The sequence below is a fragment of the Rhopalosiphum maidis genome, chromosome 2 (genome assembly GCF_003676215.2).
Source record: "Rhopalosiphum maidis isolate BTI-1 chromosome 2, ASM367621v3, whole genome shotgun sequence".
Taxonomy (NCBI): Eukaryota; Metazoa; Arthropoda; class Insecta; order Hemiptera; family Aphididae; genus Rhopalosiphum; species Rhopalosiphum maidis.
Genome location: NC_040878.1, coordinates 58,376,680 through 58,395,731, shown reverse-complemented (window position 1 = coordinate 58,395,731; position 19,052 = coordinate 58,376,680). Strand labels below are relative to the sequence as shown.

At 26.2% G+C, this 19,052-nt stretch overlaps 1 protein-coding gene across 1 annotated transcript; it reads left to right on the top strand.

Annotated features, from left to right (window-relative positions):
• Positions 1-6,035: 6,035 nt before the first annotated feature.
• LOC113554252 (protein NDUFAF4 homolog) lies at positions 6,036-9,917 on the top strand. Its single transcript, XM_026958005.1, has 4 exons — positions 6,036-6,427; positions 6,491-6,579; positions 6,677-6,893; positions 9,657-9,917. The coding sequence occupies exons 1-4, from the start codon at positions 6,283-6,285 to the stop codon at positions 9,824-9,826; spliced, it is 621 nt and encodes a 206-aa protein (XP_026813806.1). The 5' UTR covers positions 6,036-6,282; the 3' UTR covers positions 9,827-9,917.
• The last annotated feature ends 9,135 nt before the right edge of the window (positions 9,918-19,052 follow it).

Genomic DNA, 19,052 nt, shown 5'->3' with positions numbered 1-19,052 from the left:
ATAATTCTTACCGTGATTTTTTTGTATCAAACGTATTTGTCAAAATATTATGTGTATGAACAATGATATTATTATATTTTTTTATTTAATATTATATTACTGTTTATAAAGTTATTATATCTTTTTTTCCTGTTTAACCGATAGTAAAGAACTGATTATTATGCCTTAATTGTTACGTTAATTTATTTATGGTGAAAAATTGTATTTTTTTTTTAATTAGATAATACAATTTTGATTATGTTAAAAATATTGTCAGGTTTTCATCAGTTGTTAAATTTTGTTTTTTTTTTTTTTTAAAGAGATAGTATACATTTTTACTTTTACAGTTTTACTTACACTCGTTAACTTATTACTTATCAAGAATTGTGTAATGTGTAATGGTAATTTAATATTACAATATGATATAGTCCATTGAAATCTGGGATTATTTACATATTATAATTTATAATATTTTAATACTTAAAAATATTTATTTTTCATACTATTTTTTCAATAAAGCTCAAATTTTTAAAAAGTAGTAAGTCAAAACTATAGATTTAATATAGACACTATTTCTTATGGACATCATATAAAAATTTAAAAAAACTATGTATCGATAGCTAACCATAATATTAGAGCTCCTTGTAAATTAAATAAACACCCCCAGATAAGAAAATTATTTTTAATATTGCGACACCAAATTAATTAACACAGGTAAAACATACTGTTATATATCTAATAAGTAAGTACGTATTTTTATTATATTATTATTATTATTTTTTTTTTGCAGACTTCAAAACGCAGACAGACGACGGCACGAACTATGTGTGCGATGGGTGGTAAGTCTTTTTTGTAAAATAATACTTGGCTACCGTCTAATAAAGAGGAACTTTATACGAGAATATTAACCTTGAAAAAAAAACTTAAGATATAGGTTAGTAATGATGTGTGGCCGGCGAGCGTTCGCATTAGACGAAAAGGTATTAGATTACAAATTACCCTTTATAATTTTTAATTTTTTTTTTTTGTATCGTGGATTTTTCACTGTCTACATAAAATGATCGTTTTTATATATTATATTATTTCGTACGGTCTAGAAGCACATACACCAATCGAACGAATAACAATTTATTATTAAGCAGCTTAAACGGCACGATTCACATCTATTAGCGAAAAACGTCTTAATAGAGTTTTAATGTAATATGATCCTAAGTCTTAATAATATGATTAATCGATTAAAAATTGCGAAGGTTCGAATCATGACTTAAAATACGAACATGTTAACATAATGACGATAATCCTGTTCATGTTTAAGTCTAAATTTCAACATATGAAATTGTACTTAACTTACAAAATATCAATATCATTGTTTGATGGACAAATATTATGTCAGGTATTTTACATTACGGCTGGCCTATCATAGATAAACGTATGTTGTCTATTTCTTAGATTAATTATGATTTATAAATCATTTGAAATATTTTATTTTATAAATAAATTTGATATATTATTATTGATTAACGAAATAAGAAAAATTTGATTAAAAGTTTTAATTTGTAGAAGTGCGTCATTAATTAATAAGTCGATATTTATAGGAGTAGATACTCCAAGCAATATCTTTAACACAGGCGCTTTCTTAATTTATAAATACTTAATCATTTTTATACACATTTTTTATAAAAAGATGTAACAATTTTGGACATCATTCTAGAATATGCGAATACTTCATATTAAAAATATCACACAATGTAATACTATGTACAGAGGGTAGGTACGCAATGTACGAATGATTAAATTATAATTAATTGTTTTTAGATTTAAATTAAGATATTCTGAATCCAAGAGCATCAGAGTTTTTCAAAATTTTACTTAAAGTTATATAATAAGTAAATAAAATACACAAAACATGTGATGCATGGGCGTAGCTAGAATTACAATCAAGGGGGGGGGCAGTGGCATTGTCAATTTTAAATCATTAAAATTATTAAATTTATAAGGTGTAAGAAATATAATTTAGTTTAAAATGCAAGGGGAATGCACCTGCCCCTCCTGCCACAGCTTCGCTACACCAATGATGTGATGTATTATTATTTATTATATTAATGTGTGTTATTCATGAATCACTAATATTAAATTATAAATACTAATAATAATAATAATATTTTGATATAATCATAATAAATATTCGATCGACAGCGAAGACATGCGATCGTTTCATTTTCACATATGTCTATAGGGGTAAAAGTAAACGCTATACTCATGTCTCATATTATATTATAGGTGAATAATATAATAATATGTATTATTATTAACGTCGTCATAATACCAACTAAATAATATAAACATATACATATTATTATATATATTTATATGTATATAATAGTACCTGCTGCAGGTAATGCATACCTATATAATACGCGTTCGCCGCTCGAAACGTAGTCATTTATACATTTTTCTTCGTTTTTTTTTTTTCATCCCCGTGAATGGAGTAATAAAATAACATTTATACCAGAGGGTTTTGTGCTTCGGGCGGCGTGAGAATATATACATAATATACGGGTGTATATATGTATATATGCATATTATGTAATATGTATGTATATATGCGTTATATTATAGGTGCCTCTTCGCGCACTATAGCTACACGGTATAATCGCGAGTTATTATTGTGACGAGGGATCTTTGGAAGTAATATTTTAATATTCGTTTATAATAATACGTATATATTATATATTATACGTATATACCTGCGTGCGTATCATATTATTCTGTTGGCTCTTTAACGCGCGCGGCGTCCAATACAATAACAATGACATCGATGATTTATTTGAAGAAATACGGTTGATTTTGATCCCTCGTCGTCATGACGGGTGTTACATCCGTTGTACAAAAATATTGTAAATTACATTTAAAAAAAAAAAAAAAATACAAAATACAAAATGCCGTTTTCAATTATTTTGTTGTTTCGGCTGGAGTAGATATGACAGTATTCTGAGAGACGGTTCGCGGCTCACTACATGTATATATTTATATACATAGAAACGCGCATGTGTTATTTTATTTCCAATGATTGCGTCCGTTCATTTAGAGGCACACGCTAAAAACGACTAACTACACATTACCTACGTGAAAAAACCAACACAGCTTGATTTTTTTACCGTGAAAATACACGACGCGATATACGCACGCTTTGGCCAAATGTATAATATAATGTACGATCGTTGAGCAGTTGATTATTATCTAGTAACAGTTGCGGTTTTATTTCGAGAATTGAATTTTTTTTTTTACATAAAACGCCATAATTGAATATGATATAAAAGCGGAAACACGAGCGGACCAATCGTATTTATAATAATAACCGTAAGCGTAATGTTTTCGGTGTCTTTTTTTTTTAACAGTAGGTCACTTGAAACGCGGGGACCTCACAAGGAGCAAAACGCATCCGTATTGATGCACCACGCTGTATTTGCATCACTGCATCTGTGCATACCAATACGATCGTATCGCCAAATCGTTAGTCGTTTGTCTTTCTACCAAATATTTAGTATTTACCTATTACCTACCTACTTTAGAATATAAACATTATTCATCTCATTATTACAATATCATTAGAATATGATATTAGAACGATCGGGGTTCAAATGTTCAAAATGTTGAATAGAAAAATAATATTTAGCTTGATTTATTAACAAGTATAATATGTAATATTTTTAAACGGTAAACCTGCAATGCGATTTTTCAAAAAAAAATAAAACAGTTTATTTATTTTTATTTTTTTAAATCGGTACCTAGTAAAACAATTTTTTTTCAAACAGCTTAATTTTATACCTACTAACATATATGAATTCATTGATTTATATTAGGTATATCGCTAATTTTGTGTTTTAACTATGTTTTCCTACTAATTTTGACATTTTACACAATAAGAAATATCATATAAATATATATTATGTCATTTTAACAGAAAAATGATCAGTTGACTTTAGGTGATATACCTACATGTTACCACCAAAAGTGTAATTTTCTTTTAATCTACTAATAACCATTTCCACCAAAAAAAAAAAAAATATCAACTAATTCTCGTTTTTACCAAAATTGCAATTTCCTTTCCACTATACTATAGAAATAATAGAAATACAGTATGAATTTAAAAAACATTTATTATGAAATTTGACAATTATGTACATATATTTTTAATTTTATTTAATACAGTTCTAATGATTAATTCACTGTCATGGGAAAAAAAAAATAAAAATATTAATTTTAAGTTTAGTCGTGGATATTTACACATAAAAAAAAAATAATGAATCAACTCGTTATGCCGATAAAGAGGACCCACGCATAAATATATAGGTCATTGCAAAATCTCATATTATATAGAAATAGATAATGACTAGTATAAATCGTTTATACTTGCGAAGTTTATTCGATTGGGCAATTCTTGTGAAAATGTTTATGGACCATATTTTTGAGTGGGAATGACTCCTTTAATCTCATCACCCATCAGTTTTTCGAGACCTCAGTAAAAAAGAGCTATCACGCGTACGACGTTTCCGTGAACCACGAAAACTGCAGCTGTGTACTTTACCCATGTGTTGATTATCTTATTTTATTTCAAATGCCCCAAGTGCCCACTATATTATTGCATCTGACTTTTGTACTTAAACTGTGCTTTCTGTATTAGGAAATACAGACCTGTCATTAACCTGTCATTTGGAATTCTGATACATATATATATATATATATATATATAGTGAATATAATTGTATGATATACCTTCAGTAATGAAGTATATAATATAATATTATACGTATTAAGAAAACATGATTGAAACATCTGGCTGTAAGTTCGCATGCTCTGATCAATTAATCTTACATTAAAATATTATTGATACATATTATTATTATTATTATATATATTAATATCATTGAAGACTATACTCTAATGAGTTTCAAGTTTACGACCTCGAAACTCTCTGAACATCTGGAATCAACTAAACGAAAACAGATAGTATACCTATTGTTTATTATTATAATATGTGTAGAATTATCATTACGTCTTATTATCAATATTTTCTTAGATTTGCTTCATTACAATAACTATTTGTAATGAAATTGTTCAAAAAATTAATAATGATTATTTAAAATCATTGACATGCAATATTAAATATACTACATAGTACGTGTATTGTATTTATATTATTTTAATTGTTTTTTTCTTATCTATAACATCATAATCGATATACGTAATCGCACCAAATTTCATTTAAATCGGTTTAGTAGTTTCGGAGCCTATTCAACACAAACAAACAATCAAATCTTTCCTCTTTAAAATATTGAAGAGTGACAGTATATCAGTATAGATAACAACAGCCTTGTTGCTAGAATGAGTGTAGAATCTAAATAATACTAATAATATACGCTCATAGGCGTTGTTTGGAGAAAATAAATAAAACACAATTTTTATTACATAAATTTAATTGTTATAAATATTAAAGAAAAAAATTCATGGGGAGGATCTATCCCTCTCATCTCCTCCTCCTCCCCCCCCCCGTTTGACCACCAATGCTATGTCCTATGAGTACTGTGTAGTGGACAGTGCACAGTGAACGAGTGAACGAGTGAACCTAAAGTTCAAATAGTGTGCAAGAAACAATAGATTAATTGCAGTAACGGCTGTAAGATAGAATATCGGCCTATGCATTGCAAATATTGCAAACGGAAGTTCATGAATATCTGCAGCCGTCACAGAATCCAAATTGGTGAATAGATTAAATGCAGCCGTGATCGCAGTACGCGGGGATTCTTAATGGAAACTAATCGAGTATCAACGCCATCTAACAACTATTGATTAGTCTTAGCATTGATTAAATATACATATTTAATCAATGGTTTTAGTATTATCATTTAGACATTTGTGGTTACCACTCAAGGTTTATAGATAATATTATCTACTACCACAGTCTTTGTATGATAACACTGATAACATCATTATCATTATCAATCAATGCCAGTTTAAGGTTACGTATAAAAATGCAATTCAAATTTGAAATTTCGAAAACAGAGAATTTTTTGTTTAAATGTTATTAATTAATTATTATTACTTTATTGAAATATTTTATAAGTTTATAACACATAGTAATTTAATTTAAAAAGATTCAAATTTACTCCTATAGCGGTGTGCCAAAAAATAACAGTAGCATTCATTATTTTACTATTCTGTGAAATAAGTCTTTTATTATATTTTTAAACATTTTGTTAAACTATTGTGTCTTATAGTTTACTATTATTTGAATTAAATATTATGGGAGTAGCTGGATCTCATTTTACAAAGCATATTCGAAGGTTTAACGTAATAGAACGGACAGAACGAGTAATAAAGAAAGATAAACCTATACCAGCGCCACTTCATAAAGCAGATGCTGAACGCCTGAAATACCTTCTTGAAAGTAATTTAAATCCAATATTATGTGTACACATGTATGATATTTCTTGATATTTGTTATTTTCAGATGATCCACAATTGAAGGAAGAGCTTAAGAATAAAAATTCAACTCTTGGAAAAAATTTACAAAGTGTTTATGTTACATCTGAAGGTGATGTAAGTATACTATACAAAGTATATATTATTGTTCTTATTAATTGTCAATATCAATTACCTTGGTAGAATATATAATATAACGCATTTTGTTTTATAGTTACCTGATGTATACCCCCAATCAAAAATCAAGTTACCACAAAATCGAATGCAAGAATTTAATTCACCGTTTGCAATTGAAGAACCAGAAAATGTTCCAGCAGGACGTTATACACTTACACAAATTACTGAATGTATAGCTGATCATTATAAAGATAAACAAATGTATACATCACAAGTTCTAGCTGATCGAGTTAAGATTGATAAGAAATTAATGGGTGTGTATATATTATGCCCTATAGGACAATTTGACAATAGATTTAAAAAACAATTAATGCCTCTAAAATGACCCATTCTTATAAGTTTATTTATTATTTTTAGTAAAATATCTATTGTTTATACCAGTGTTTCTCAACCTTTGTATTATGGCGACACACTATTAAAAATGTTCATATCTTGTGAGTAGAATAATACCTATTAATTTTTGTAAATATAGTGTCAACAAGGTTTGTAAATTAATATTAGTACTTCCTGCGACATGTTTAGACTTACACCGGTTGAGAAACACTGATTTATATGTTGATAAATTTTTAAATTTTCTTGCTAACTTTCTAAGTTTTAAAACCATATAATTATTGTTGATCATAAGTATTCAAAGCTTATAATTCCATAAACTTTACTCAAAACTTGTATTAATGAACTAGTTTCTTATCCATATTCGTTAAATGCTTAACTGTTATCAAAATATTATGCAAGATATTTTGTCCTAGTCCAGTTAAAATTTCTAACACATTCTAATATACATGAAATATCTTGGGACATTTTTAATTTGAATTGTAACATTTATATTATATTAACAACCTTAATATATTTTAGGCCATAATTACATAATTAAAATTAATAGGAATTACTTCTACAAACCATCTTATTAATTGGTATAATTTCACACAATAATTAGTTATATCATCATTAATAGGATTTGAATTTGAAGGCATGAGCTTTTTTTTTAATTATAATAATAATAATAGAAAATTAATTTTTATATAAAAATGTGTGTCATTTAATCAAGACAATGGATGTATTTTATTTTTCGCCTTTTATACTTATAAATGCCTTATTTGTGTTAATTTCCAATTGATTTGATAATTTTATACTTTTATAATTTTAACAGTACAAATAGATAAGATCTTCTGAAGATAATACACTGTCGTTTGACAATTATTTTTAATGGGTTTTATTATCATCAATATTTAATGATATAGCTAAATACTTTATTGAGTATTTGAAATTCTCAGTTAATTTAATGTTTATAAAAGTACCCATGCTACCTATCTATAGATTAAAATATGTAACCTAACCTATGGCAGGCCGTAATTTGGCCACCACCGATCTAAGTACATGGTAGTGAATTTTTTTTTTGATACAAACTAGTTAAAATACAATATACAAACTTAAATTTTTTAATAAATGTTTTAATTGCTTTTTTTGCCTTTTTTAACATTTTAAATGCTTTTTTTTATTAATTATATTGCCTTTAGATCCAAACCTTAATCATTATAAACCCATTTAGAATAACAATAATTTTTAAGACATAAATAACAAACATGATGTATAATTTATTATATCTTCATTATGAAGATGAACAACGACAACAACAACCAAAATTACAACCTTATAAGTCTCCTTTTTAGATTAAAAATTAATCCTATATATTTTATATAATATTATATATTGTTATTTAGCTTTTAAATGGCATTATTTTTCTAAACAAATTATTAATTACAACTTGTATTATAAATAATTTCTATTCATTATTTACAATCAAGTATAAAGTCTTTTAAGATATATGTATTTAATATTTTTATGAAAGTACATCTTTTAATAAGTATAATTGTTATGTTAAAATTTTAAAATTGATTTTATTGATAATGACGTATTATACAATATAAAATAAATTATTATATTAGCAAGTTCTATAGAAAATGTAATAAAAAAATAAATATTAAAATCATTTTAAAATTTATGAAAATAGGATAATAAAAAAAGACCAACAGGCAATTGGCATTTATCTTGATGTACTCAGATTGATGTAATATAAACCATTGTATAAAAAAAAAAAATAATAAACATAGCTTTATAAAAACCATATTCGCTGATATTCAAAAGCTTTTAAGTTCATTTATATATTTTCCCAATTATTAAGAATCTATTGGAAAATCCTAGTTTTTTTTATAATTTTATCGCTAAGACTTCTTTTTTTTAAATCTTTAAATGTTACTACATGTAACTCATACTCTTTCTAAGTGAAAAAAAGTTCATTGATAAATTTACTAGATTTAAAATATTTACATATGCATAAAGTCTGTAAACAGTGGCAAAGCCAGGATTTTAAAATGGGGAGGGGCAAACCCAAAATACTTAAATAACATAATTAATAATAACAGTTCATTTTTATATTAAGTTGAAATGGCCAAGAAAGGGGGCAGAATGGTCCACTGGTATATAAATACTTAACCTACTTAAGAGGATGTCAGTGTAGTATTTGTTATCTCTCTAATCTACGCTCAACATAGCAAATTTTACGTTCACAATATTGACTATAACCATATTAATATCTCAAATTAGAGTGAAATAACCTCTCATAAAATTTAAAGTTAAGAACATTATCCTGTGCTTCTCATCTCATAAGCGTTTTATTTTATTTTAATGACGAGTTATGAGTATTTTAAAATTGTAGATTGTTTATTCATCTCAAAAAAACATTACTCACTTTAAAATTAAAATATAATAAAACACTTATGAGATGCTCTAGATAATGTTCTTAACTTTAAATTTTATTAGAGGTCGTTTCTCTCTAATTTGAGAAATTAATATGGTTAGTCATTATTATGAACGTAAAATTTGCTATGTTGCTGTACGTGAGTAAAGAGAGAAAATAAATTGTGCGCTGACATTCTCTTAATATTATGTTAATATTTTAAAGCATATTTTACATTATTCCTATATTTATCGTTTACTGATGGTTTTTTTTTTTTTTACAGATAATATACTAAAATACTATAGGGTATTTGATATGTATGTTCCTGAAAAAATGATAGAAAAGAAGAAGAGCTCAAGTCAATTTTTGATTAGTAATGCGATCGACAAGATTAGACAGAACTTAGAAATAGATAAATATAAGGAAGAACGAAAACAAATCGGTAAAGATTAAAGTGCACCAAAAAATATTGTTAGTCAGGTGCTTATTATCACATAATATGATTTCTCTATTGTAAAATATATTAAGTTTGATGATAAAAGTACTTTATTGTGATTCTTATGTTATATTTTTTATAAAATATACTATGATAGTACTATGCATTATTGAAGAGAGTTCTGTATGACATAATATTATGTTACAAATGTAACATTTTAAAGTATATGTAGTAGAGGTATATAGTACATTTTATAAATTCTAATTATTGTGGTATTTGATTATATATGTAACAACTAATTAATAATTATAGGTGATCATTATCTATAATATGTTATTAAATTTGAAGTTTAGATGATCGGAGAAGTAAATAAATATTTTGTAGAATACAACTGTCACTTAAATTCACTTGTTTAAATTTTAAAACTAATTATTTAGGTACTGGTTAAATATTAAATTGTTATTAATCGTAATTTTTAGAAAAATATTCTGCTTTAAATTATTAAATTTAAAATATTTAAATATTAAATTAAGTATTTAATATCATAGGATATGATATATTATTAGTTATAACTTATAAATATAATATTCATAGCTCTCATAGAGAACCCCATAAATCATTAATCACTAGATACACACAACCATTTTTTCTCATAATCCCCCTCTCTACTCAATGGCTATGCTTAATAGATATATTTTTCAAAACTCTTTGATTTTTGAAAGTTTTAAGTATATTGATAGACCATAATATTTAAAAATAATTAGATTTTTTATCAACTGTTCTAGGTTATGAGAGGGTACAAATTTATTTTTTATATGTGACCTTTTGTTTTTTTAAGAACTTATAAGCAGTTGATTTTTTTAATGCTAAAATGACTACAATTTTGCTAAAAAAATGCTCTAATTTTAAAAACAATTTTTATCATTATAGTTCTTAAGATTAAATGCCATAAACAAATATTTGAAAAGATATAATAGTTTTGATTTATTAGTCAGTTACCTAAAATTTGACGTGGACAATTGGAAATGGTATAATATATCAAACAACTATTTTGTGGATATAGATAGTGCCAACTTATAAAATGTTGATTTAACAGTTTTCTAAATTTAGAAGTAAAAATAATATATTAATTCAAATTAGTCATTAATATAACTAATTACCTTATAATTTAGTATAATATCAATGAATTTTGTTCCAAATTCAAAATAAGTGAGATGCAAATATTTGATTTATTACATTTCCATCCTAAGCACAAAATTTTATTTCTGTATGAACAATAAATATATGGATTTGAAAGAGTTTTATACCAATATAATACAATATTTGATTTTGTTAGTTCAGTATAAAAAATTTATTTTTCAAAATAATTTTTTCATAAGTATCTAAATGTTTTTTTTTCACTATAATTTACGCATTTATGATATTATATACATACCAAAACATATTAATTTAAAATCTTTAAACAATAGTACTAGGTATCTCATAATCCTAGTTCGATGTTTAAATAAATAACTTCTGTATTCAGGGTTCTATCATTGGATGGTCTTCCTTCAAGTTTCTATTAGCTATTTTTATATTACATATTATTCTTATATTATATTTGTGTAATTACTTTTATCACATTTGATAACTGTATTTTATTATAAATTGGAATATTCCTTAAAAAAAAATGATCAAACTAATTATTAAATAAATTAAGGGGATTGGTGGCTATCAGTTATTTTAGTCAAAACATATCAGTCTTTTGTTACTTTTTAATTAATCCTATTTGTACCTTTTATATGTTTAAAAACTTAACTATTCACTTTAATCTTATATCTTATATTTTTCTATACTAATCAAACTTAATGAAATAAAAAAATAGTTTCTTGCCAAGTCTTGGTTAATAAGTCTCTACATTTATAATTTATTTATTAATTATTGGTAATAAACAATGTTCAAAGAAACATGTTTCTTAAAGTCAGAAGCATTTAGAATTAATGAAAGCATTGTTAAGGGTTTTCTGCACCCCATATCAGCTGAAAAATGAAGATAACATCAAAACAAAATTTTAAATTTTTATTTATTTGCATAGTGCAGGTATGGCACTATCAACTGCTCTACTTGATTTAGTGATATTTTAATACTTAATATTTTTTAAATTATATATAATAATATATAAATTAATTTAATAAAATTTTTAAAACTTTAAAGAAATCATTGTAATTAACACATTAATGATTTATTCTCAACATTTGATTTATTTTGTTAATATAAGTTTATTAATTTTAAATTTGTAATGTTGTAACATGTGTCCAAAATAGGTACAGTCTTTGTAATTATGTAATAATTTTTAAGTATAGGAATATAGTTTACTTCACCTATATAACTTTTTATTAGACAACCGTATTCTTACGAAAACTATAGTGTTGTGAAAAAGATAGAATATACTAATACTTAAAGGGATTTAATAATATCCTTAAACCATATATGTGATATAAGTAATAAACTAATAAATTTTAAATTCCTTGATTTGTTTATACTTAATTCAGATGAACACAATCTAATTTGATTAACAATACTTGTTTTGATTAAATTGAGAATTCATAAACATATAAATAATATTAAAGTTTATATTTTACAATCATGAGTAACGTTCGTGTACTCATGCTATCTGCTGTGTTATGATAGTTATTTTTATTAAGCTTAATCTGAATTAAATTGGCACAGGTGGTGGCTATATTTGAGCATACAGCTCACTAATCACTATTCACTATAAACAGTATAAACCTGTCCAACGTCGAAAACGCCCGTTGGTTGATGTGAATTAAAAAAAAAAAAATTTTACTTTTTTATATTATCATAATATTATATTATCACAAATTAAATAAAATTTTTTATTTATTCTGTGATATTTCTATAGCTGATTCTGGTGATCCAGCATGGCGTTGCTCATGAGTCATGACAAATCAAATGCCAGTGGATTTACCTTTTCACTGTTAAATGTAAACAATAAACATAAATTAAAATTAAACTGCACATTTATTTCACTTGTTTGAATGGTTTTGACCAAACATAAAATACAGGTCTAAAATTCAATTTTATAATAATATTATTTTATTTTCTGCAAACAAAAAAAATATTCATTTTTGTAAGCCAACTAATCCCTACTAATCCCCTCTTTAGAATATACAATTTAAAAATTTTATTTCAAGGTGCACAAATATAGGACCTATATACTTACCTATTTACATACTACATTTCTGAAGCATGAGTGCAATAGACTTTCTTACGGATTACTTATAGGTACCTACACACACATACAAACATATCCTCTTATTATTAATATAAATAGATACTCGTAAATGTATATTTACAAATCATTGTCCCGTTTATTAGTATTTCGTGGCTGTCACCTTTATTAATTATTGTCTTTATTTATTTGAAAAAAATATCTACGACATCGGATCAACGTCGAAAAATGGACATAACCAAAGTACGGCATCGTCAGCGATCGATGAGATTGTCGATAAAACCCCAGTATAAGTCGTATTATGTAATATGTTGTTTATTGCAGTGGCGTTTCAAGAGGGGCGTTGAGTAAGTGCGTGGATCCGAAACGACCTCTCCCCTCGACCGTTTTTATTTATTGGGTACAGGTATATTGTTATATATTATAAACTTGTAAAAAGAAAAAGCAAAAAATAAATTTTATTACGATATAGCCATTATTAAATACAAATACTTGTATTGATAGACATTGAAACACAAATAAGTAATAGGCACCTATATTTTATTTTGCTCATTAATATTATAAATATTTACCTAAATATAACATTCCACCTTGGAACTTTCTGGCGACGTGCCTGGTATGTTGTACCTATGTAATATATTGTATTATGTCCTGTTTTACGTATAACATATATGTATCTATATGTATACAATCAGGTGACGCAAAATTGCAAAGGCTAATTATCTATCAATTGTGACTCATATTTTTAATAGGATATTTATTAATTAGCGGAACTGATACGTTTTCTCGTTTCGCCTTTCGCTCACTGCCAACTCAGTGGTTAGATTAAATTAGTTTAGAAGTGAATGATTTCAAATAACTTCTAACTTAACGAGAAAACCCAGAATGATTTTAACATATCAAGTATAAAGCAATAAATTCGTTGTATCGTCAACAATTATTATTTGTTCAACAAATATGTTAACATTTTGTTCATATTGTTTCCTGTGACCTTTCATGTGATTAATTTTACACAAAAAAAAAATTGACCTATTTTTGATTAAGGTAAGTTACTTTTATTTCAAATTAACTTTTAACATTAGACTTAACTTACATTTTTCTGTATTAACTTAACTTGGCCAGCCTTGCATAGCGCCATAGCTACACACACATTTTTGATAAAAGTATTGTTCAATATGTCAACAAAATAATAGTATTGCGAATAGTGTGATAAGTATAAAATGTTTTATATTCGTTGTGAATTTTATATGAAATCGATCATCCCTTTTTTTAAATAACGACTCCGCTTTAAATTTTATTTTAAATGATAATAATTTTAGCAGTGGTTAAGTAAAATAAAAAGAAAGTAAGTTGGACGATCAATCTTAACTAAAAACTTCAACTCCAAACGAATTCAAACCTAACCTCAGATTTTGTGTTGCATTACCTGCAGCTTTATTCGGTACGTTGCACAAATGTGGTTACACGATTTTAAGTGAAAAATATATTATATTACTTGTCGACTGCAGTTTAGTTTAATGATATGTGCGTGCGATGCTACGCCTCATCATCTCTTTCTACTTGCACTAGATCACATATTCTCGTTCAATAATGATCATTTACACATTCATACGACACGCAGTCGGAAAATTGGCTAAATGAATAATCAACTCAATAAAAATGAATTTTTAACGAATTCCTTCAACAAATTTCTGTATTCATTGAAAATGTACCTATTTTGTGGCTACACTGAGGTATCAAAGACGAATTCAGCCCAATTTAACGGGAGGGAGAGAGATTTATATTATTTTTATACAACTCATAACCAAAATAGTATTATAATAATTAGTAATTAGTAATTATCAAATTAAATGTATGCCCGTCAAATAGGGAGAAGTATCGATTGTCCCGGATCCCGATTGCCTTATTACCATCTCCCGAATCTACTCTGCGTGGTATTATATAGATATATTTATATATTATAAAACTATAGAAGCTGGTGGAATAGTGAAATAACAAAATGGATTGTCTTATGCGGCTATATGCTATAAAATCTGTTCTAAAGTATATTTACTTTATAAACCTGATACTTAAGTGGACCGCGTATTATATAATATTGTCAAATTATGATGTCGACGGAAACGTGAAATGGTTATCGATCCGACATTTTGATAGACCTTGATATTATAAATTTCAGTAACACACGATGAACAGTATCAAACACCAGTTATAATCACACATATTATCATTCTATTCTATTATGTTTCATACATACAGTGGAGTGTAACGATATTTATTTAGTAGACTGTAGTGTTAATAAAAATGACTGTAGGTTATGAAATATCTATAATATAAAAAGATTAGTTCAATCTTTCATCTACACTCTACAGTTATAAATTTATAATATAATCAGTAATAGGTAGGTACTGGGTGCACTATATAGTCATATTATAGAAAAATATACTAAAACGATTGTATAATATAAATAATAAATGAATATAATTTTAGTTTAATAATTCCCAAAAAATGTTTTATTGAAATACATTTTATTGTATCTCCAACTGTTCATATTGTCTTTATACTGCATATAAAAACTTTTTTCTGATTAATCATGACCGACGGGCTATATTATTTTAGGTATATCATTTTAGTATGACTTATTTTTTTACCAACATTTGCAGTACCTACTTGACTATTCGCTATATATATATAATGTACCTATTACGCATCAATGAATACAATTATTTATATAATTTCTAAAAAAAAATAAAAAGGCGGAAAGTGTGAGTTACCTACCGTTTAGCTCACACAGGTAGTTCAAAATTCCTACCACCTACCTTTTCATTCACACGATTCCGCATGATATTATAATTTGTGATCTTGCCGATTTTATACTTAAAAAATAATTTTATATATTAAAAAGGTTTACCCCAAATTCAAGGTTATCCGAATAATTTACAGTATTTTTAACAGATGTAGGTCATCCTAGATATCAAAGAAAAATTGCAATTCATTTATTTATTTTTATCAATTTTTACAAATTATTACTATTTTTTTTTGTTATATTCATTTTATTTTATTTTAGGTTTTAAAAATAAATAGTATTACAACTATATTATTTACCTTATTGAAATTTATCATATATTGAAAAAACTTAAAACAACATCTTATTACAATTTTTTATATATTTTATTTTTAATTGGGACTGATAAACTTCTACAAATTTAAGTAATCTCTTACAAATTATAGTATTAACTCAACTCCTACAAATATGACTATTTTTTCAGGAGTCAAAGTAAAAACTAATGGTATTATGTTAATTTTTACTGATGATAAATTAAATAAAAAAAACAATAAAATATATAATTTTAATTCTTAAAATCATAAAAAGTAAATAATGGCAAAAAATATTTTGTACAATAAATAAATGTACCTTCAAATAATGTTTTTTCGTTTGAACAGAAAATTTAAAATTGTGTATACAAAATATTAAATAATATTATAATATGGGTATGTTGATCGTTTGATAAAAAAAATTGTTTAAAGCGGTTTGTTTAAATATCTATTAAATTTATCGTACCGTGAACTTCGTCAATACTTTTATAGACAAAGGTGGAAACATAGATTTACGCATATTATACACATTTCGTTTTATATAATTAAGATCAGTTGTATTTAGTCATAATTATTTTTAGCTTTTTTAGCTTTTCAGTTCCAAATTCATGTACTCAAGTAAAAATCTTGGAGTTAATCGGATATTACCAGAACTTTTTTCGGGTAAAAAGGTCAGCGTAAGAGATTAAAGTATCTTTTATTTGTAAGTAAAAAGGTAATTCGTGTATGAGCTTATGTTTGGCCTTTTTAATTATTTGTTTTATTAGGTATATTAACTAATTTATATAGGTGTACAATGTATTCTAATTTTTACATACTATAAGAATTATAATATAATAGATATTATTATGTATTTTTTTAGGTATTAGTAGTCTTGTAAAGGTCACTAAAATCTGAGTCATCACATTTCGCAAACAGAAAATATACCGATTCTATATAGAAATAAATGCCTACGATTATAAATATTTTTGGTATTTAGTTATCTACTACCTATATAATAATAACTAGACTATATGATTCAAGGAAATCGTGTTTTACATCACGTTTGTGCATAATTGTATAGTGTAGCCTATGTAAGAACAATGATGATTTAGTAAAATTGATTTCACGTGTCAGTTATTACTGTGTTAGTACCGAAATGTCGTTTGAAAATACATTTTTGGTATGGATTAGTAAGTAGGTACCTAGGTGAATATTATAATTTCAAGCTTGCAAAGCCGACGAGTTTCATATCATACACTATCCTACACGTAAAAGAAATCTCGCGGGAATACTAACCAACTATATTATAATATAGAGCTTTAATGCCATCGTATCCTCGAGATAGTACGCGCATATATATAATAATATAAAATGCATGCATGCATAGGTACAAATAGAATTTCATAGAATTATATAAATACATAAAATAATATAATTAGGGCAACCAGATGTGTCTTACAAAAAAAGAAGACATTTTTAAAAATTATTTTAGGGGTACACTAAATTATTATTGCTTAAATACAAAGCATCCATCTACTTTTTATAAATTCTAGTATTAACTTTTAGTTCTATAGCAGTCTAACATTATGTCATTATAGTCTATAAACAATTAAATATTTGAATGGTTTTTATAATAATAATAGGCAAATTTTTTATAAATCTTATTACAATATCACCCATAGGCCATAATTAGAATTGTATTACTTACCGGCTACCCTTTTAGTTACCCGGTAACCGTTTTCCGCCAAAAATTATAATATTCCGATTTCCTCGTCATTTATTTATTTCTTTTTGTTGAAAAAATCATACATAAATTATTACACATTAGATATTACGATTAGTTACAGATTGGATTAACCTACCTCCTGTAGGCTGTAAGCTTATGCAGCGTGTGGTGGAGATATAAAGATACTACGATTACTACTAAGTTATTATTATTATTATTATTTCATCGCAACGTTATCCATGGATAATTGACGGGTTATTGTTCGCTATTTCAGTCTGAACCTGTCAATTTAAAGTATTTAAACCACAGTCTGTGACAACGTAAACAAAAAATTTAAAACAATTTTTTATGATATCGGAGAATATTGAAGTGATATCAAATAACCGTGAAATATGCTAATATACAACAATTTTAAATTTATACTCGCGTATACCATCTAAAGACGGCATTACTCGATAGAGGTGCTACAATAAACAGTGCGTTGCTAAAATGTTTACAAAAATTAATTAGGAGTAAGATAAGATAGGTATAGATAATAGTTTTTGATCATTGATCTGTGAAACAAGGTAGGGCGCAAACATTGTAATCATTACTATTTGATGGATTTAGATTCAGAGGTTCTCAAAAGATATCTTGAATAATTTATTCATTTTTTTTGGTGGAAATCGGAATATGACCTTTGGCGGTAAACGGAAACCCCCTATAAAATTATGTTATCACCGCTTATAGAAATTATTTTTAAGAAAAATGAAAACTTAATATTGTTAGAATATTCGTGCCAAATATTGTTAGCTCGTGTGAATGTGCTAAATTTTATTAATATTTATATCAAAATACGTGCAGAGATATTTATTTAGTTTTAATAACCACTGAAAACAGTATTTTTACCTAGGTATAGAGCTATTCAGTATGGGCGGCAATCTGGTTTTCAAAAAGGAAAAAAAAGGTCACATTGGACCGACATTGAGTGAAGTAACTATAGGGGGATATCCCGAGTGCGTCTCGTTTTCAATTTTTACCTTTTATATTGCCTGAGTGTGTACCGCAGTCTTATCCACAAATAATATCGAATAATCCGAGTGCGTCCCAGGTCCACAGCTATAAAGTGCTTATTTAAGATGAAATAATCAAATAAACCTTTCAAAATACAGGTTTGGCGATCGAATATTGCGGATGAAATCTACAACTTTAATACTTTATAGATACTTAA

What these genes read in the sequence shown, in the direction of transcription:
- LOC113554252 (XM_026958005.1), top strand. Translation starts at nt 6,283, where the DNA reads ATGGGAGTAGCTGGATCTCATTTTACAAAGCATATTCGAAGGTTTAAC. An exon ending in CCTGAAATACCTTCTTGAAA is followed by an intron (nt 6,428 to 6,490) that starts GTAATTTAAATC and finishes TGTTATTTTCAG; the next exon opens with ATGATCCACAATTGAAGGAA. An exon ending in GATTGATAAGAAATTAATGG is followed by an intron (nt 6,894 to 9,656) that starts GTGTGTATATAT and finishes TTTTTTTTACAG; the next exon opens with ATAATATACTAAAATACTAT.